The sequence below is a fragment of the Gorilla gorilla genome, chromosome 13, assembly GCF_029281585.2.
Source record: "Gorilla gorilla gorilla isolate KB3781 chromosome 13, NHGRI_mGorGor1-v2.1_pri, whole genome shotgun sequence".
In the NCBI taxonomy this organism is placed as follows: Eukaryota; Metazoa; Chordata; class Mammalia; order Primates; family Hominidae; genus Gorilla; species Gorilla gorilla.
In genome coordinates, this window is record NC_073237.2 from 124125200 (window position 1) to 124146736 (window position 21537).

At 53.9% G+C, this 21537-nt stretch overlaps 2 protein-coding genes across 7 annotated transcripts in view; one reads left to right on the plus strand and one right to left on the minus strand.

Annotated features, from left to right (window-relative positions):
• Positions 1-21537, minus strand: part of SH2D3C (SH2 domain containing 3C) — a 47153-nt gene that overhangs the window by 7709 nt on the left and 17907 nt on the right. For 3 of the 6 annotated variants that reach the window (XM_055351207.2, XM_019033348.3, XM_063697039.1), the window contains 4 exons: positions 15523-15562; positions 5139-5267; positions 3178-3632; positions 1124-1248 (listed from right to left, as the gene is read on the minus strand). In XM_055351207.2, coding sequence (XP_055207182.1) covers positions 1124-1248; positions 3178-3632; positions 5139-5267; positions 15523-15562 — 749 coding nt within the window. Of the gene's footprint in view, positions 1-1123; positions 1249-3177; positions 3633-5138; positions 5268-8468; positions 8603-9047; positions 9274-9648; positions 10102-15522; positions 15563-21537 lie in introns of those variants that run through there. The other 3 variants (XM_055351209.2, XM_031014615.2, XM_019033350.4) reach the window with 3 other exon arrangements.
• On the plus strand, positions 8559-17660 carry LOC134756935 (zinc finger RNA-binding protein-like). Its single transcript, XM_063697043.1, has 2 exons — positions 8559-8867; positions 16453-17660. Exons 1-2 carry the CDS (start codon positions 8559-8561, stop codon positions 16693-16695), a joined length of 552 nt encoding a protein of 183 aa, XP_063553113.1. The 3' UTR covers positions 16696-17660.

Genomic DNA, 21537 nt, shown 5'->3' on the forward strand with positions numbered 1-21537 from the left:
AGAGGTGCACTAACCTGCCCAAGGTCACCCAGCCAGCAAGTGGTACAGCTGAGATTTAAGTCTTGACATCTGGGCTGCTTTACTATACCAGATTGCTTAGAAATTGTCCAATAAGTCATTCTGGCAAGGAATTTTAGGTTTTATACTCAGGGTATTGCTTTGAAATCAAGTTTGTAGTTATGACAAAGTTGGTGGCTCTGTGTTTAGGGAAGGATTTGTGACAACTGATACAGACAGCAACACTTCAATGGAATGCCACCCTAGGCAAAAGTTCCTCCTGAGACAGCCCCCTCTCGTGACACTTGGCCTGCCACGTGGACAATATGGCCTGTTGAAAACATTCCTTTTATTTTTTTCCAGAAATGATCTATTGGAATGTTTCTAACAGAGAAACTTTCTTCATATTTATAAGAAAGCACAGTGTTCTGTACTTTCCACTTAATTTTGCTGCAAACCTAAAACTGCTCTAAAAAATAAAGTCTATTAAGAAAAATAGAGGCCAGGCGCAGTGGTTCATGCCTGTAATCCCAGCACTTTGGGAGGCTGAGGTGGGTGGATCACCTGAGGTCAGGAGTTCGAGACCACCCTGGCCAACATGGTGAAACCCCATCTCTACTAAAAATACAAAAATTAGCTAGGCATGGTGGCACACGCCTGTAATCCCAGCACTGTGGGAGGCCAAGGCAGGTGGATCACCTGAGGTCAGGAGTTCGAGACCACTCTGGCCAACATGACGAAACACCGTCTCTACTAAAAATACAAAAATTAGCCAGGCGTGGTGGCAGGGGTCTGTAATCCCAGCTACTTGGGAGGCTGAAGCAAGAGAATTGCTTGAACCCAGGAGGCGGAGGTTGCAGTGAGCCAAGATCCCACCACTGCACTCCAGCCCACAAGAGCAAAACTGTCACAAAAATAAATAAATAGTTGCTAAATAAACAAACCATGGATACATCTTATATGTTGATATCAACAGTTCTGTTAGCAGGTTTCCAGTGTCAGTTCTTTCTCTCGGTAAAGGTCGCGCCTCATAAAAGAGGCGGAAACACACATAACCACACATAGGTGACAGAAGTCTTCAACAACAGGTTCCCTCCACCTGCTCCACCCCCTCTGCTGGCCATACCAGTGCTGTAGGCGGGGGAGCTAGGGCTCTCGGAGATGGGCGACATGGGCGAGTGCAGGTCTGGGATCTGGTCCATGCTGAGGGCACAGCTGCGGATGGAGTCCCGAGGGCGGGGCAGCGACGTACTGTGGAGCAGACACCATCATGGGCAGGGAGCCCGGAGGTCAGGGGCCTTAGCCTGCCTCTGGGACCCCCCACCTCTGCACCTTGAACTTCAGAGGCAGAGAAGGCTTGGAGATTATCAAATCCAACCTCCCGACTGACAGGTACAAAAAAAACTGAAGCCCAGATGAGGGAGGGGGCACAGCGAGTCAGGAGCAGAGCTAGGAACCCTGGTGGCTAGAAAGCCTGGTTTCTTTTTTTCTTTTTTTGTCTTTTTTCTTTTCTTTTTTTTTGAGATGGAGTCTCACTCTGTCGCCCAGACTGCAGTGCAGTGGCATGATTTCAGCTCACTGCAACTGCTGAACCTGCCTCCCGAGTTCAAGACATTCTCCTGCTTCAGCCTCCGAGTAGCTGGGATTACAGGTGCCCGTTACCAAGCCTGGCTAATTTTTTGTATTTTTAGTAGAGATGGGGTTTCACCATGTTGGCCAGGCTTGTCTCAAACTTCTGACCTCAGGTGATTCACCCACCTCATCCTCCCAAAGTGCTAGGATTACAGGCACGAGCCACCGCGCTTGGCCATTAGCCCGGTTCCTAGTCGGTATCTTCCACATGACCCTGCTCTCCTCCTTTCCTATCCAGCTTCCCCTCCCACAAAGCTTAGAGCAGCCTGAGGATGAGGCTTGGGGGCACCTAGCTGAGCCAACACTTCTCAAGCTCTTCTGTCCCTCTCCTTTCCCAAGGAGGAGAGGATGGGAAAGGGGGTATAGGCCAGAATTCAACTACCCCATGAGGTGCCTTTGTGCAAATTAGTCAACTACAACCATTCTCTGGGCAGACACGGCCCCTCACTAGTGCCCTCAGCTTGATAAGCAGAATCTTTCCTCCAACCTGGAGAATGGTCTGGGGAGAGGGGCTAGCAGGAAGAGTAGTGAGCCTTAGGGAGTGGGCCCACCATCCCATCCTCTCCTCACTGCTCCCAATTATGCTCAGGATGCCTCAGACACACATGGTCTGTGGATCCTGACACCATTATGTTTACTGGTTCCGAACCACAGGCCAAGTGGCTGCAGCCCACAGGGTATCCATTCATCAATTCCTTGACTGGGAGCACCCAACCCAGCCCCAGGGAGATGGAGCCTCAAGGGCCTATCCAAGTGCAGGTGGCACAGGACAGCAGATCTCTTTGCAAACAGCCAGGGAAACCACAGAAACTTGGGGCACAGACTTCAGAGTCTACAGACCTGGGTTCGAATCTTGATCCTACCACTCTCTAGCAAGCGGCTTCCCCCCTCTAAACCTATGTCCTCATCTACAAATTGGGTGTATGGGCAGGACCCACCTCCCAGGAGGAAATGGGCGTTGATGAGATTGGGCATATACAGCACTTAACACTTAGTAGGATCTCAGGAACTGTCAGCTGCTGTGGCTTTTCCCGGCATCTGGGGCCCGGTTTTAGCCCCGGAGACAACCAGGTGTAATTAAAATTTGCTGAGAACATCCCATTCCCTGTGCAGTGATTTGCATGCTGTAAAGCCCTCTGCTCGGATGCCCACCTTGGCCTAGCTGGGTAGGATGAGGAGGGGTGGCATCAGGTGGCGGGGACCAGGCCCCTCTCCGGTTCAGGACTCAGGGCTCCCCTGGGGTAGGGAGGGCTGCTTGAATGAAAGCCTTTATAGGTAGGAACATGGGGATAACAGAGGAGAGGTGACAGGGTCAAGGGCACATGGCCAGCGAGTGGCAGAGCTGGGACTGCAACTTGAGTCTGACTCCCTGCAAGCCCTGTGTTCCGTACATCCACAGAGTATGGCCCAACCTTCCTCCCATTCCTCCCTGCGCACAGAGGCTCCAGGAGAGTAATTTCATCCCATTTCAGTGTACCTAGGCCTTCTCTTTCTCACTAGCCCTCTCATTACCCACAACCCCATTTGACAAATGGGGCCCTGGCTGACCTGGCGGGGCAGCCATCGCTGCGGGTGACCTTGTCAGCAGTGAGCCCATCGGTCATGGTGACGCTGCGCCGCTTCATGTGGCTGCCCTTGGGGCCTGAGGGGCTGACGGGGCTGGCAGGCTTGCTACTCCCCTGTCCCAGGCCATAGCTGGCCTCGAGGTAGCGCAGTGGGAAGGTGCGGTTCACCGGGCAGTAGATGATGGCACCACTCTGCTCTGACACAGCCTTGCGGCTGCCCACATGATAGCGCACGAGGGCGGGCACGTGGTCAAAGCTCTCCTGCTCAAACAGGTACTGGATGTGTGTGTAGCTCTCGCCTGCCTTCACCACCACCTTGTTGATCTTGAAGTGCAAGGCCTGGTTGCGCCAGCGGCACGTGAGCACATAGTCGCCCAGGCTGGTGAGTGAGTCCCGGATGAGGAAGTCGCCGTTGCGTTGTACCAAGGTCTCCGAGACCTGCAGAAGGCATGGTTAGGCTGGAGTAGGGTGGGGCCAGGAGAGGGTCAGACCCAGGATCTGGGGGACAGAGCAACCCAAGATTAGGGGGCACAGCAAGACCAGACCCAGGGCATAGAGGACCCAGTGAACAGAGACATCTGACATCTGAGAGCGGGGATGCAATGACCCAGGTTCACAGGGGGCACCTCAGCCAGAGGCCCTGAGTCTGCAGCACAGAGGCTCAGGAATGGGACGACCCAACACCGTGGAATGGGAGGCACAGAGGCCCAGGGTCTGGAGGAGTGAGAATGGCTGTGACCTGAGACCCAGGTCTCAGACCCATCCCTTCTCAGGGTTCCGGTTGGGCAGAGTGAATTCCTAATCCTCATTCTTCCAACCACCCAGTGCTCTGGCATGCCTCTGGCCCTTGCACCCTCAAGCTGCTTTTTTGTCCTGGAACACCCTTCCTGCATTGTCCATCTGATGAACTTCTTTATTATTATTATTATTGTTATTATTATTATTATTATTATTAAGATGGAGTCTCACTGTCACCCAGGCTGGAGTGAGGTGGCACACTCACTGCAACCTCCGCCTCCTTGGTTCAAGTGATTCTCCTGCCTCAGCCTCCTGAGTAGCTGGCATTACAGGTGCATGCCACCATGCCTGGCTAATTTTCAAATTTTTAGTAGAGACGAGGTTTCACCATGTGGGCCAGGCTGGTCTGAAACTCCTGACCTCAGGTGATCTGCCCACCTCAGCCTCCCAAAGTGGTGAGATTACAGGCATGAGCCATCGCACCTGGCCCCACCTGGTGAACTCCTATCCATCTCACAAAGGCCTCCATCCTCAGTGTCCCCTCCTCGGGACTCGCCCATATTCTTACCAGGCACTCTATTCTTGTACTTCTTCCACTAGGCTCTGACTGTCATCCTGCCTGTCAGTCCCCCACCCTGGGCCATTAGCCATCAAGAGAAGCCACCACCTTTTCTACCTCTGCACCCTTGGTGCTTAGCACAGGTCCTGGCAGAGTTGGTGTTTGGCAAAGATCATAGCATAAATGAAAGAAGGAACAAGTGATCTATCAACTTAAGTCTGTGGCTTATAAAGTCACCTCAGCCAAGAAACTCAACTTTGCCAAAACTAAGTAGCCCAAAGATTGGTACTCACTAAGCAAACATACAAAAGGCAGATATGTAGACCAGTAACAATAACAGCATAATAATAAGAACAAAGGCCAACATTCACGGTGTCAAGCATCATGTTAAACATTTTACCTGCATTATTTCGTTTAATTTTCACAACACCCCTTTGCAGTAGATACTGAGGCTCGGAGAGGTGAAGCAACTTGTTCAAGGTCACACAGTCAGTAAAGGGCAGAGCTAGACCTTATCCCAGTCCATTCTGATTGAATACACCAAGCAACAGGTCAGAGCCTCACAGGTGGCTGCAGCCAGGGCTGGGGCTGGCCAAGGCAGTGGGTGGGAGGGTCCCGGGTTGAAGTCCAGCTCGGGGCCTACTCACCTCTCGGGGGATGCGGCCATGGTACCAGGCATGGCTGCGGAGATCCGTGCTGCTGAGTTTGAGCTCCTCCTCCAATTCCTTGTGGAGTTTCTCTGGCGATGAGTCCAGGATGTACTTCTCCTTGGAGAACTGGGTAGAAAACAGCAAGAGGTGGCATCCAACTTAAAGCCTCCTTCTTCTTTCCCTCCCAACTTCATTCTACCATGGATGAACTCCTCCTATCCTGGGACTCTGGGAACACTAAGGCACAGGTGCCAGACCCTTTCCCATGGGTCCCAGAAAGAGTAAAGAAATCTCAATTCCTTCCACAAAACAATGCCAGCTGCATTCCAGGCCCTGTGCTATATGCCAGGGGTGGATGCAGTGATACATAAACCAAGCCCGGCCCTCAAGGCAGTGCCTAGGCTGAGGAGAGGCAAAAGCAATAGGAGCCTCTGAGTAGAGTGCGGTCAGCACCACAGCGCTGGACAGCGGCAAAGAGCCGGGTGGCTTTTACAAGCGGGATTAAGCCTGGGCGAGACAGAGGGGTCTGGGAAGCCTTCCTGGAGGAGACGGCAGTAAGAAAACACTCATTATGCACCAAGGGCACCAAACTGTTCTTGAAGTGTTGGAGGGGGATTCACCTGTAGAAATCTACAGGTGAATCTTGGAGGTAAGGCAGCAGGTAACTGCAGGAAAAGCTATGAACAAAACTACAGAGCTGGTTGGACAAGGATACGTTCTGGGATGGTGCATTCTACAATGCAAGGGTGGGGAAGGGACTATAAACAGGGACACGGGGACCCCACACAGACATCTGCATTGCCCCTTACAATTTCCAAGGCCATTTCTCCCTTGAAATCCTCAGCAATCCTCACCCAGATGGGGAGACCATGGCCCAGCAGGGAAGCCCAAGGCCACTGAGGGAGATAATGTCCAGTACTCCACCCTCCCACCTGGCCCAGAAACTCCTGGTTTCCTGATTACTGTGGCCTGAAGTTGGAGGCTGATGGATCCCAGGGGCCCTAAGGGAAGAGGAAAGGAAGCCCCTAATGCCAGGTGTACGCCCACCAGAGCCCAGCCCAATCCTGGCTGTGCCTTGTGAGCTCTCTGGGCCTCAATTTCTTCCTCATTAAAATGGGTACAGTGACAGAACCTGCCTCACCTCACTGCGAAGATGAAAAGAGACAGCACTCCAGAGTACTACCAGCACATGGACATCCTCATCACTGCGAGGACATGGGATGGTTCTTCCTCTCCTTCCCCCACCTCCGGGCCCCAAAGATGGCTACTCCAAGACAGACAGACCCCAGCTCTGGCCAGAAGGCAGGACAGATGAGGGAGGGCAGTAAAGGGCCTTCATCCCAGGTGAGTCTCTCCCTGGGGCCCCTCGCTCCCGAGAGTCCGAGGGTCCTCCAGTCCACTCCCTGCCTCCTCAGATTCTGTGGCTACATCCCTCACCCCTCTGCTCCCACACTGCCTGGGTTTAGCCTAGTCTGCATTGCTCCCAAGACACCACGATTCCCAGTGTCAGAGATATATAGAATCTCTGACTCCATTCAACATTGACTAGGTCCCTATCCTGGTCCTGTGCCAGGGCTGAGGACCCAAGGTGGCCTCTGCCCTGGGGGAGGCCTTGCAGACACTGACAATCAATTCCAGGTTTCTTGAATGTCCCGAGATGCACAGAGATGGTGCACCACCAAACTAGTCAGGGGGCAGAGTCAGGAATCACTTCCCTGAAAAGGTGGTGTTTCTGCTGAGGTCTGAAGAAGGACTGGGTGAGCCAAGCAAAAGCACCAGGGTGGAGAGGGCGGGTGGACAGGTGGACAGGGAAGAGCTTCTGGGGAGAGAGCGGCAAAGTCAGGGTCCTACGGGCAGAGCCAAGGGGAGGGAGGGGAGATGAATAAGAAGCTTCCAAGGGGCTGTGGGGGCAGGGGCAGGTGTGGCAGGGCTGCCTCAGGGAGGTGGGGTTTACCCGGAGGCCACAGCAGAGCCATGGAGGGGTTTGGAAGTGTTGGGGCAGGGTTAGTCCACTTATGGAGAGCAGCCTAGGGTTTTCCAGGCAGTGGCAGGGCAGATAAGGCGTGGGGAGAAGGAGTGGGGGAAAGGGAGTTTAGATGGCCATTGATTCATGTGGGGGAGCAGGGCGGAGGGGTCAGAGAGGACTCCTGGCCGAGATCCTAGAAGGATGATGGGACATGCTCTGAGTGGGCAAGGCTGGGGCAGGAGCAGCTTGGCGGTGGGCCCATGAAAATTTGGACCTTGAGGAGCCTGCAGGGCTCTGGGGACAGATGTTGGGAGTGGGCGGTTTGCACAGGTGCTCAGGAGAAAGGCAGGGCCTGGGGGTGGGAATTCTGCACATCCTCCGGCCGTGGTAGAAACCGACGCCCCCGAAGGGCAGAGAGGCCCAGGGCTGAGCTAGGATCTGGGCCTTCTCAGACACCTACACTTCTCCAAGGGGTCCCCTACTTCTGGGGGTCCCTGGTCTCTCTCCCTCTCACTCTGCGGTGCTCACACCAGCCTAGTCCTCTTTCCTCATATCACACCAAACCCTGGAAAGGGAACAGTGGGCGTCACAGGGAAAAAGGGAACCAAGACCTCAGCCTTCTGGAGTCCTCCTTGACAAAGGGCATGCGATTGAGACCTTCCCCCAGTTCCACAGCTGGAGCTAGAGGGACGCGGGCAAAGGAGGGAAGAGGCTGGATGTTGAAGAACCGCCCCAAGGCTGCCACTGTGTGACCTTGAGCCAGTCACTTCCCCTCTCTAGGCCTGGGCAGCCTCATCCGTTAAAGGGGCTGGGAGACTGGGCTCCCCTTTTCCAGCTTAATCACTGGTCACGGAGAGTTTGAGGGGACCAACTTGGTCCTCCCACACACCTGAGGGTGAGGAATCCTAGGGTCCCTGTGCCTTGATCTCACCTCGACCTGGGAGCCCCCAGTTCCCTAGAGTTGGGGGTGCTGGGGTGCGAATGCAGCATCCCTGCGCTCGGCGCCCTGCTATTGGCCAGAAATGATCTCACCGCCTCCCGGCCTGCGCGCGCCTGATTGGCCGGTGCGGGGATGCTGCGCTCCGCCGCCGGCGGGGCAGTCCTTCAGGCGGGCTCCGCGAGCGTGTGTGAGCCTGGGGGAGCGAAGAGCCGACGCGCCTGGCATCTCCCAGGGGGCTCAGGGGGCAGGAGCGCGGAGACCCCCGGACAGGGTCTTAACCCCTTCCCGCCAGCCCGAGCCCAGCATCCCCTCCAGCTCCCCTCGGCGTCCCAACCCCAAGCAAAGCCATCCCCAAAGGATGCTCCGCAGAGAGGCGGGGTCCGGGTCCTCCCCTCCACCCCCTTCCGTTTAACCCTCTCACCGCCGCGGCGCCGTCCTGCACTGCCCGGCCAGCTGGGCTGGGAGAGACCCGCGCCCCAGGCATGTCCAAGCCGACCTAGAGGGCGGGAGGATGGCGGGCGCTCTGGCCCCAACCCTGGCATCCGAAGCATCCCCCGCGTTTCCTGCTCCTCACTCAGTCTTCAGATCCCAGTCCAGCGCCCCCGGTACAATGGGGAGCCAGGGTGCCCAGGTCAGCCGCAAGGGCCAGCGTACCAGGCGGAGGACCGGCAGGACGCCGGAGACCCCATCTCCCAGTCCCCCCTGCCCCAGCTCTCTCCCTCCTGCGGAGGAGGCAGAAACGGACCGGCATCTACTGCAGCCCGGAGTCCCAGGAGTGGCCGCCGAACCCTCACCCCGCGGAGCGCCTGGGCGCCCAGAGGTGAGGCTGGGGCGACCCCGCCCCCTCCCCGGGCCGGCCCGGCCCGGCCCGGCCCGGCCCAGCCCGACCCTGCCGGGCGCCGCTGAGCTGCAGCACCCCGGCTGGCTCTAGGGCCCCGGGCGGAGCGGCCGGGGGGGTCCCAGCCCGGCGCGCGTGGCGGGGGCCGAGCCGCCCCCTCACCTGCACCTGCACGAAGGAGCCGCGATAGAAGCAGCAGGCGGCGGCCGACAGGGCGCTCCACAGGCTGCACCGCTCGGTCATGGTGGGGCCAGGCTGCCGGGGCCGGGACGGTGTGGGGGGGCGGTGGCCGGCGGGGCAGGGGCGCAGGGACCAACCGGCTGGGCACCGGCTGCGCGTGCCTCTCAGCGGCGCGATTACCTCATCGCCTTGTCGGGGGAGGAGCGGGGAGGCGGGGCGGGGAGACCCCACCCTCCAGCCGGCCAGGGGAGGGGAGGGGGCCATTGTTCCTCCCTCCGCCCACCCCCCGCTCCCAGCCCCTCGCCCCCCGCCCTCCAGTTCCGCGCGCTCGGGCTGCCTGGAGCTGCGGGCGCGGAGCGGAGGACCTGCCAAGGAGGGTATTACCGGGGGCAGCGGGATCGGGTGGGGACCCATGGGCCAGCGAGGGGAGGTTCCTGCCTCCCCCACTTGCCGCACCTCTAACAGACCGGGAGCGGGCAGAGACTTTGAATTAAATCATATCTAAAACTGGAAAAATCCGTATATGTGCTGGACCAAATTCTTTGTGGCCTCAGGAAATCTCCCAGAGCCCAAGATTTCTCACCCCTGGTTTGGAATCAGAGACTCTGCTGGGAATTGAGGATGTTCACTGACAAGACTCTGGGGGTGCAGAGAGCCAGTAAAGCCCAGTGGTTAGAGGGGCAGCCTGGATTCAACTGTCCCCTAACTACTGGTGCGCCCACTCCCACCAGCTCTTTCCCTGGGATCTACGACTCACTTGTGGAAAATGCACCTGTCAAACGCAGCTAAAGCCTGCGCTGACCTCACAGAACTCTTGTGAGCTTTCGCTGAGCTGGTGCATGTAAGTTGCCAGGCATGAAGTAAGCGCTCAATAAGTGCACGCTATTATTTTCAAGCTTCCTGTCTTAGAAACTGGACTTTTTGGCCTGGCATGGTGGCTCACGCCTGTAATCCCACGCCCTGGGAGACCGGGGCAAGTGCATCACTTGAGGCCAGGAGTTCAAGACCAGTCTGGCCAACATGGTGAAACCCTGTCTCTACTAAAAACACAAAAAAAATTAGCCGGGTGTGGTGGCGCATGCCTGTAATCCCAGCTACTCAGGAGGCTGAGGCATGAGAATCGCTTGAACCCAGGAGGAGGAGGTTGCAGTGAGCCAAGATTGTACCACTGCACTCCAGCCCGGGTGATGGAGCAAGACTCTGTCTCAAAAAGAAAAAGAAAAAGAAACTGGACTTTTTGTCCCAGAACCATAGGCTCTTCAATGCAAAGGGAGCCATTGCTGATTCCCCATCAGTCAGGCCTCAGGTCCAAATCCTTCTGACAGGCTGTGTGACCACAGGTGGGTGAGTCCACCTCTCTGGGCCTCAGTTGTTTGTTTGTTTTCTGTAAATACATCTGAAGCTCTGGGCATGCAGCCTGGAATTTTATGGTCTTGGAATTTAAGAATCCTTGCCTTAGAATCAAAGGATGCACAAAATAGTTTGAGAACTCTGAAGTTCTGGAAGCTGACTCCTCAAAGATGAGTATCTCAAGGTAGGAGGGGGCTTTTTTGTTTGTTTGTTTTGAGATGGAGTCTCGCTGTGTCACCCAGGCTGGAGTGCAGTGGCAATATCTCGGCTCACTGCAAGCTCCGCCTCCCGCGTTCATGCCATTCTCCTGCCTCAGCCTCTCCGAGCAGCTGGGACTACAGGCGCCTGCCACCATGCCCGCTAATTTTTTGTATTTTTAGTAGAGACAGGGTTTCACCGTGGTCTCGATCTCCTGACCTCGTGATGCGCCCACCTCAGCCTCCCAAAGTGCTGGCATTACAAGCATGAGCCTCCACGCCTGGCCTGTTCTTGTTTTTTTGAGACAGAGTTTTGTTCTTGTTGCCCAGGCTGAAGTGGAGTTGAGTGATCTTGGCTCACTGCAATCTCGGCCGCCTGGGCTCAAGCAATTCTCCTGCCTCAGCTTCCCGAGTAGCTGGGATTACAAGTGACAAGTGCGTGCCACCATGCTTGGCTAATTTTTTTTTTTTTTAATAGAGATGGGGTTTCACCATGTTGGCCAGGCTGGTCTTGACCTCTTGACCTCAAGTGATCTGCCCGCATTACACGCATAAGCCACCGTGCCCAGCCTAGGAGGGGGCTTTTGGAACCCAACTATTGATTCCTTTTAACCCTCATTTGATTTTCTTTTTTTAAGAGGCAGGGTATCCCTCTGTCGCCCGGCTGGAGTGCAGTGGCATAATCACAGCTCACTGCAGCATTGACCTCCTGGGCTCAAGCAATTCTCTTGCCTCAGCCTCCCGAGTAGCTGGGACTACAGGTGCGCACCACCATGCTCAGCTATTTTTTTTTTTTCAAGACATGGTCTCACTCTGTCACCCAGGTTGGAGTGCAGTGGCTCAATATCGGCTCACTGCAGCCTCTGCCTCCTGGGTTCGAGTGATTCTCATGCCTCAGCCACCTGAGTAGCTCCGAGTAGCTGGGATTACAGGCATGCACCACCATACCCAGATGATGATGATGATGATGATGATTATTATTATTATTATTTTGAGATGGAGTCTCGCTCCATCACCCAGGCTGGAGTGCAGCGGCAAGATCTCAGCTCACTGCAACCTCCAATTCCCAGATTCAAGCAATTCTCCTGCCTCATCCTCCTGAGTAGCTGGGATTACAGTAGTGTGCCACCACGCCTGGATAACTTTTTTATATCATTTTTTTAGTAGAGATGGGGTTTCTCCATGTTGGCCAGGCTGGTCTTGAACTCCTGACCTCAAGTAATCCACCCGCCTCGGCCTCCCAAAGTGCTGAGATTACAGGCGTGAGCCACTGCACCCGGCCAGTTTTTTGTATTTTTAGTAGAGGGTTTTCACTATCTTGGCCAGGGTGTCCTCAAACTCCTGGCCTCAAGTGATTCGCCCACCTTGGCCTCCCAATTCCAAGGCTCAAGGCCCCCAAAGTGCTGGGATTACAGGTGTGAGCCCAGGTGTGAGCCACCGCACCCAGCCTTCCCAGCTAATTTTTATATATTTTTTGTAGAGACAGGATCTTGCTATGTTGCCCAGGCTGGTCTCAAACTCCTGGCCTTAAATGACCCTCCTACTGTGGCCTCCCAGTTGCTGGGATTACAGGCATGAGCCACCGTGCCTGGAACCTCATCTGAGTCTTGAAACTAAAATTAACATTCCTTTGACTTTGTCCTTTGGCAGACTGTTTAATCAGTTCTACTGAGCAGGTATTATTTATTTTACAATGTTAAAAAAAAAAACTACATTTTTAAACCCTAAAAATAAACTAAAGGAAAAAAATATAAAGCCAACATTCTTCACAGGGATCTCACTACCTTACCAGGCAGCTGGGGTCGATGGGATGCTGAAATATGCCCCCTGCATTCCACCCATTGGCTTTGGTGTTGGTTTTCCCCAGGTCCTCCCTCCCACGGTGGCATAAGGGTTCTGGAATTTCTGCTCAACTTGCTGCTACCCTGGGCTCTGTTTCTGGGCTCACGCAGTTTACTTTCTGACTTTGTCCACACTCCTGCCTCTGCCAGGACCACTCTCCTACCCATCTCTGCTTAACTTTGTCTCCTTTCTAGCATTTCATACATGGAGAGATCTCAGTGAATGTTCCCAGTCAACTGCAATGGCCTGGCTCCAATGCCTCCTCCTCCAGAAAGCTTTCCTTGATCTCCAGCTCTCCAGCTCCCCAACTAAAAGTCATCCCCTACCTCTGGAGCTCCCACAGCTTCTGGTGATGGTGAGGGGGCAGCAATCTGAGGACTTCCCCCGCTGCTCCATTACTAGTCACTTACATAGAGTTGTGCAGGTAGCATCTCAGGGTGATGAAATGTCCCTGCAGTGAGGAGCTAGGCCAGCCCACCCTGTTCCAGGCCCAGGTCGCCCACTCACGGCCACGGGCTCACTGAAGCCATAGCAACCCTGGGTTGGAGGCATCCCTGTTACCATTTCACACAGTCAAACACAGGCTCAGGGAGGCAATGCCACACCCAAATCCAGTGGCAAGTAAGTGGCAGATCTCAGACTAAAATTTGTTTTTTAGTTTTGTGGGGTTTTCTATATCAGCCTACATCATGCTTTTTTTTAAATCTCTTTTGAGATGGAGTCTTGCTCTGTCGCCCAGGCTGGAGTACAGTGGTGCTATCTCGACTCACTGCAACCTCTCCCTCCTGGGTTCAAGGAAGTCTCCTTCCTCAGCCTCCCCAGTAGCTGGGATTACAGGCATGTGCCACCATACCTGGCTAATTTTTGTATTTTTAGTAGAGATAGGATTTCACCATGTTGGCCAGGCTGGTCTCGAACTGCTGACCTCAGGTGATCTGCCCGCCTCGGCCTCCCAAAGTGCTGGGATTACAGGCATGAGCCACTGTGCCCAGCCTGAGCCACTGGGCCTGGCCCATCATGCTTTGACTGGACTAAAATTTGGATTTGCTGGGCGTGGTCACTCGTGCTTGTATTCCCAGCACTTTGAGAGGCTGAGGCACGAGGATCACTTGAGGCCAGGCTTTTGAGACCAGCCTTGGCAACATAGTGAGACCCCATCTTTAAAAAAAATTGTTTTTTGGCCGGGCGTGGTGGCTCACGCCTGTAATCCCAGCATTTTGGGAGGCCGAGGCAGGCGGATCACGAAGTCAGGAGATCAAGACCATCCTGGCTAACACGGTGAAACTCCGACTCTACTAAAAATATAAAAAATTAGCCGGGCGTGGTGGCAGGCACCTATAGTCCCAGCTACTCGGGAGGCTGAGGCAGGAGAATGGTGTGAACTCGGGAGGCGGAGCTTGCAGTGAGCCAAAATCGCACCACTGTGCTCCAGCCTGGGCAACAGAGTGAGACTCCGTCTCAAAAAAAAAAAAATTTTTTTTTTTAAATTAGCAGTGGCACACACATGTAGTCCCAGGGATTTAGGAGGCTAAGGTGGGAGGATTGCTTGAGCCCAGGAGCTCAAGGCTGCAGTGAGAGACAGAGCGAGATCCCATCTCTTAAAAAAATAATAATAAAAATAAAAGTTGGATCTGATGGATTGCAAAAAACAAGCGCAAAGCGCTATATGCTTCTTCCATGGGTCCCACATGGACCGGGAGCCCTTTGAATTCAGGGCCTGGTGCTCCTTGCCCTCTGCCTACTCTCAGTACTCAGCACAGGGCATTGCTTAGGGTGGGGGCTCCTGGGGGTAGAAGGTCAAGGGCTTTGGCTATAGTCCTGGCATCAAACTTGGGGTGTAATCCCAGTTCTTCCTCATAATATCAGGTTGGTGCAAAAGTAACTGTGGTTTTCACCATTAAAAGTATGTGGTGTAGGGGGCTAGGGGAGGGATAGCATTAGGAAAAATACCTAATGTAGATCATGGGTCAATGGGTGCAGCAAACCACCATGGCATGTATATACCTATGTAACAAACCTGCACGTTCTGCACATGAACATGTTACCCCAGAACTTAAAGTATATAAAAATAAAAAAAAGAAAAAAAAAAGTAATGTGACCCAGGGCAAGTCACTGCACTTCTCTGGACCTCAAGTTTCCCATCTGTAAACGGGCACAAGAAGGCTCTCCCTACCCAGTGATGAGGGAGAAAATCAAATACCTCTCATGTAAAGAATGCCTCTCCTCCAGTGTCTAGCAGCCAGCACAGGGTCTGCACACAGTAGGCACTCAATATGTTATTTATGATTATTATTATTACTATCATTGTTATTTCAAAACTGCATTTTCTTTTTTTTTTCTTTTTCCCCAGGCTGGAGTGCAGTGGCGCAAATCTCAGCTCACTGCAACCTCCGCCTCCTGGGTTCAAGCGATTCTCCTGCCTCAGCTTCCTGAGTAGCTGGGATTACAGGCACGCACCAAAACTTCTGGCTAATTTTTTGTATTTTTAGTAGAGATGGGGTTGGCCAGACTGGTCCTGAATTCCTGACCTCAGGTGATCCACCCGCCTTGGCATCCCAAAGTGCTGGGATTACAAGCATGAGCCACCGTGCCCGGCCAAAACTGCGTTTCAGTGTTCCCAGTACCCAGGATAAATTAAGCTTTGGATAAATCTGAGCTGTGCCCATTATCTGTGATAAAGAACTGAGTCATCCTCTCCTGCTCCCTGCTCCCAGCGCCAGCACACAGTAGGTGCACAAAGATTGGGTGGGATTGGAAAGCTGCATCCTTTACATGGAGACACTGTTGGGGCCCCGTCCAGCTGGCAAGTGGGTGGGGTCAGATGATATCAAATATTGGGTTGCCCTGAGTTTGGGGCCAGGAGAGAATAATGGCTGGTGTAGGAAGAAGGTGCTGAGAATGAAACTGGATCCAAATGCTGCCTCGACTCCGAGAACCTCCCCTCCTGGGAATACACAGTGAGGTCTGGCTCCTAACAAGGCTTGAGGAAGGGCTCTGCCCACCTGTAATGGAGCAGGCTCTGAGACCTTCAGTGTCCTCTGACCAACCCCTGGCCCAGCCCCTCCTACCTTCACATAGTCGCCGCCAGCCTCTGGCTCTCCAGCAGCCCTGGAAGGAGAAAAGACAAGTGAGCATCCCCAGCCCTGCTTGGCTCCCCAGCTGCCAGTCTCTTGCCTGCCTGCCTGGGGCCAGCACCCGGCCCTTAGGACCCCAGCAGGATCACCCTGAAGGCAGGAGGGGGCACTTATCAGCTGGCCTGGCTCCTCCACTTTCCAGCTGTGCACCCCTAGGCAAGTCCCTTCACCTCTCTGAGCCTGCATTTCTTATCCGTAAATCAGGAATAATGACAGCCTCTGCCTAATGGCGTTGACTCAAGGACTCAGGGCGTGATGAACATTACATGCTTATTATGGAGTCTGCTTCCCAAACCACTTTCTTCACTGGACTCCAGACACCACGCCTCCCTGGTTTTCTTCTTCTTCTGTCTGCCTTCCCTACCCCCTCCTCCCACCCCACCCCCTCCTCCCACCCCACCCCCATCATCCCTGACTCTAAACACTGGAGGGCCCCAAGTGGGGATCAGCCCGTCCTCTTACCCTGCACTCACTTCCTAGGGTAGAGTGACCCAGTCACGGCCACTGCCCAGCTGACTAAGGAGCCACTGCCGGTGCTAGAGGGCTACAGAATTGATTCTGCCCCCAGGGTGGAGAGCCTGGAGAGGCCAGAGGCCAGAGATGGCTGTTTTTCCTTCCTTCCTCCTGAGGGCCACCGTGAACCACTCCCCCCACCGCATGGCCTTAAATGCTACCCTTACCCTCAGGCAGCCTGGACCTGCCCCTCCAACCCCAGACTTGGAAACCCAACTACCTCCTGGACGCCTCCCCTTGGATATCTGAAGGCCATCAACAGCTTGTGTATCCAAAGCAGAACTGTGGCTCCTCCCTGCCCCCTCCCCATCTTCCTCGTCTCAGCTGATGTCAGTTTCCTCTTTCCTGCAGCTTTGGCCAAAAACCTTGTGGTCCTTTGTGCCCCCGTCTTCCATTCAGCTCCACACCCAGTCCACCAGGAAATCCTGCCGATCCGCCGTCAGAATCCTCTCCGCATGTCCACCCCGTCCCCAAAGTGGGGCCACCCTCGTGTCTCCAGTGGAGCAGAGGAGCCTTCCCTCGGGCTCCGTGTCCACTGCCACCCACAGTCAGCTTCTGCCCCAAGGCCAGAAGGCACCTAAGCTTACAACCTAAGCATTTGATGGCAAACGAACCATCCTCAGCCCTTCAGCGGCTCCCATCTCTAGAAGAACAAAATCTAAACTCCTCTCCATGGCCATGCAATTTATCATCCAAACCAGAACTTTTCTTCCTTTGTGAGAGTAAAGACGGTACCATGATTATGCCAGAAAAACAGGCATAAATTGGCTCATCTGTTCTCCAACCCACAAGGCCCTGTGTGGCCTGCTGGTACCCAACAGCCACCCTGCCAACCCTCCAGGCTGTCTCCCTTGCACCTCATGTCCCTTATTCTGCCTCTGCCCCACCCTCCTTGGCAACTTGTTCCGGCCACGGGGCCTTCGCACTTGCTGTTCCCTCTGCCTGGAATGCTCTTCCCCAACGGCTTCATGAAGCTTGTCCCTCCTCCCTCTTTATTCAGGGCTTTGCTTAATGTCACCTCTTCGGAGAAGCCTTCCCTGACCTCCCCACCTTGAATAGTCCCTCATTCCTTCACTCTGTGTTCCCATCCCTACTTTATTTTCAATTTTTGCAATTTCTGCCTGAAATGGCCACTTCATATTTATTTGTTGACTTAATTATCTGATGCCCTTATGAAAGTGTTGACTTTGTCTAAATCACCATTGAGACCCAGTCCCCAACACAGTGCCTGCAGGAGCTCAAGAAATATTGCTTAAAGAAAAATTAGCCGGGCGTGGCAGTGAACGCCACTACTTGGCTACTTGGGACGCTGAGGCAGGAGAATCACTTGAACCCAAGAAGAAGAGGTTGAAAGAAAGAAATATTGCTTAAAGGGATGCATGAATAGTAAAGAGCCAATTTTAATTGTTGATCGCTGTCATCATTAATTTTGTTAGGCTGGGTCCAGGTTCTCTGGTTAAGAAAGGCCTCAGCCTTCCCATCTGCAAAATGGGGAGGGGAGTCAAATATTGGACCTCCTCCTCAAATACAGGAGCCTAGTATTTACAAACAAAAGAAAGCTGAGATAAAAAATAAAATTGTGAGTTCCCCCAATCCTAAAGCCAAAAGCTCCTCCTTAAGACGTTGTCTGATAGCCCTCCCTGTTCTAACATACTAGGGTTCTTCATCGCTAATCTTCTCTCCTAGAAAGCCCTAGCTAGTAACTAACCACAGTCCCTCAAGCTACAGCCCAGCAACAGTAGGCTTTTGGGTTCTCTCTGTCCAGCAGCAGTGGGAGTGAGGTAGAGTAGGGACCCCTCCCCCAGCCACCTCCGCCCACTCTTCCCGGGTGAGGCATCCCATCCCAACATTTCCTGCTATTCAGGCCCGGAAATCCTCCCACTGCTGGGAACAGATTGGCCAGGACACTGGATCAACCCAGTGCTTCCTCCTGCTTCCTGTACTTCCCCTCGGGCTCTGGGACAGCGGCAGAGCCTTGGAGACAGGGTGTCTGCACAAGAGATCAGGCCTGACTAGGGTGGCCAGAGCCTATAGGGGTGCTCAGGGCAGAGGACCAGCTTAGGGAAGCTGAGGCTCTGGGGCCACTCTTTCGCCCCACGGCCTCACCATGGGGTGGCGCTACAACACTCTGACATGTCCAAGACACAATCACCATGTCCAGTTACAATCCGCTGTCATCACTTGCCTGGACTATCACCACCACCTCCCACTGGCTTTCCTGCCTCCATCTGTGTCCCTGAGACCTATTCTCCCTGCACAGCAGCCACAGCAGTCATGTTCAAAGGAAGGCCAGATCACAGCTTTCCTCTGCTCCAACCCACTTGCGTGGCCCCCAGCTTCACTCACAGTAAGAGCCAAGGTCCTGGAAACAGCCTTGCACACTGACCCCATGGCCCACCACACTCCCCCTCACCTGCGCTGCTCCATCTCCCCCACCCCACCTCAGGGTCTTTGCACTTTCTATTCCTGCTGCCTGGAATATTTTTCCGGCAGATATCCCCTGGGTTACCTCCCTCCTGCTCTTTTTTATTGTTGTTGTTGTTGTTGTTGTTGAGATGGAGTCTCGCTCCATCGCCCAGGCTGGAGTACAGTGGTGCGATTTTGGCTGACTGCAACCTCCGCCTCCCGTGTCCAAGCGATTCTCCTGCCTCAGCCTCCCAAGTAGCTGGGATTACAGGTGACCACCACCACGCCGGGCTAATTTTTTGTATTTTTAGCAGAGATGGGGTTTCGCCATGTTGGCCAGGCTGGTCTTGAACTCCTGACCTCAGGTGATCTGCCTGCCTCAGCCTCCCAAAAAGTGCTGGGATTACAGGCATGAGCCACCATGCCTGGCCCTTCAGTTCTTTTTTTTGAGACAGGGTCTCACTCTGTCATCTAGGCTGGGATGCAGTGGTGAGATCATGGCCACCATAGCCTCAACCTCCTGGCTGGAGCAATCCTCCCGTCTCAGCCTCCCAAAGTGCTGGGATTACAGGTGTGAGCGACCACACCCAACCCCTCCTTCAGTTCTTCACTAAAATGTCCCCTTCTCAGCAAGGCCTTCCCTGGCCACCCTTTCTGAAAGTGTGATCTTCCTCCAATACCACATTCCCTTCCCTGCTTAACTCTGCCCTGACCCCTCATCTGACTTAGCACGCATTTCCTCTCATGCAGGGACTAGCTCCTCTCACTAGAATGTCAGCCCCACAAGGACAAGGGTTTGTGTTTCTGTCTAGACAATGTCAGGAACCATCAGGAACTTAGTAAATATATTTTTTGAATGAATGAATGAGTGTCACAGCAGCCCCCTGCACCCCTGAGGACAAAGTCTAGTCCTCCTGGCTGGGCCATCCGTGACCCAGCCTCTGCTGGTCAAATCTCTTCTCTCTCCTCTCCCTTCCTTGCACTCTGGCCTCCTCAAACTTCCTTCAAAGAGCTCCACCCCCTGCAGCCTCAGGGCCTTTGCACGTGCTGTTCCCTCTGCCTAGAATGTCTTCGCTCCCTTTTGGCTAGGGTCATTCCTACTCAGCCTTCAGAGTTCAGTTTGCTTGGGATTTCTAGAAAACTCTCCCTCCCATTGTAATGATCAAATCCAGGAATCAAAGCATCCATTTTTAAAACTCAGCTCCACTAATTAATTTATTTATTCCTCATTTTACAAACCTAAAAGAGACTTTTCCTGCCATATTAGTGGTGAAATCAATTAATAAATAATAGTGACAATTGAGCTAACTCAGTCCCATTAATCATCAGCATTAATTATTTAAATAACCAACCCCTTTCACTGCCTGTATTAACTGATTTGTTCTGATAACTGATACCACTTATTGCATACATTAGCTTAATTAATTGGATTAATGAGCAGCAATTAAAGCCCATTATCCTTATTTTCCCAATGCATGTTTAAATCTGAGCTTCACCCTCAGGGCCTTCATCCTGGGCCAGAAGGAAGGGTGACGTTCCCCCAGGGGCCCTGTAGGAGAAGGGGTGGGGAGAGGCTGCCATCCTGCCCCACCCTGGCCCTCTTTCATGATGGTGACCTGGTCCTCTGCACAGGCCTATCTGCTCTCTCTCCCTGTCTGTTCCCTTGGGCCTTGAGGCCTGGACATATGTCCTCAAGTGGAGACCTCCCCAACCTCTGCCACCTGCCTTTCAGCTTTTCCCCTGCCCCTGATCCCTGGCTCCCTGCCTTCCCTCTCTGAAGCTCATCTTCATCATCTGTAAAGTGGGCACCTTATAACTATCTTCCCAGAGGGGCTGTGAGGACCACATGAGAAGGAGGAGTGCAAGGTTCCCTGGCCCATGTGGGGCTGCTCTTGTTGCCCCAGACTCCACCCATGAAGATCTGCCACCCTCCCACCATGCCCCTCCTGGGGGGCTGAAGTTTCTTTCCTTCCTGTTTTTGTTTGTTTGTTTGTTTTGAGATGGAGTCTTGCTCTGTTGCCCAGGCTCGAGTGCAGTGTCATGATCACAGCTCACTGCAACCTCCGCCTCCCGGGTTCAAGTGATTCTCTTGCCTCAGCCTCCTGAGTAGCTGGGACTACAGGTGTGCGCCACCACGCCCGGCTAGTTTTTGTATTTTTAGTAGAGATGGGGTTTCACCATGTTGGCCAGGCTGGTCTTGAACTCCTGGCATCAGGTGATCCACCTGCCTTGGCCTCCCAAAGTGCTGGGGTTACAGGCGTGAGCCCTGTGCCCAGCCTCTTTCCTTCCTTCACGCCCATCTTCACTCACTCACCGCAGAGAAGCAACAGGCACCTGCCTGCTCTGAGTTTCTCAGTCCTTAAAGGCCCTGGGCAAAAAGAGCTGGGTGGAAAGCCCCGTCTCTCCCAGGACACCAGCCATGGGGCCTGTGGGATTCCCTGCCGGGAAGGCTCTTGGCTTTAGCCCTGCCCCACTCTCCAAGATGGGCCACCATTGTGCCCAGCACATTCTGCTCCCTCTCCACTGTCTGGAGCCCTCAGTTTTCCTGAGTGGGCTGCAGTGTCCAGCAGGAGCTCAGGACGGGCAACAGCCTTGTGAGGAGAAGGCAGAGCAGGGGCCATTCTTCCCAGAGCGGAGCTGAGGATGCTGGGCCCTGACAGCTGCCACCCATGTCTCAAAACCTGCCAAAGAAGAGAGAAAAGAAAAGGCATCTACTGAGTGCTAGTGGATGAGGGAACGCCTGGATCTTGAAGCCCCATTTTACAGGGGAGAAAACTGAAGCTTGTAACTTGACCCAGGGCATGCAGCTGCTCAGACTAGAACCAGATGGCCTGATGTCTAATTCCCTGCTCTGTTCCTTACATGGGCGGACTCCCCCAGACATGGGGAGCCACTTCTGGGTGCAGAGGAGGTGAAGCTAGAGAGGGAAGGCAAAGAAACAGACAAACAAAAAAACAACATTTCAACCAGAGCCCAGAACCAATGTCAGGAAGAGGAAATGGGGTGGAGCCTGAGAGGGCCCTCGGCTGG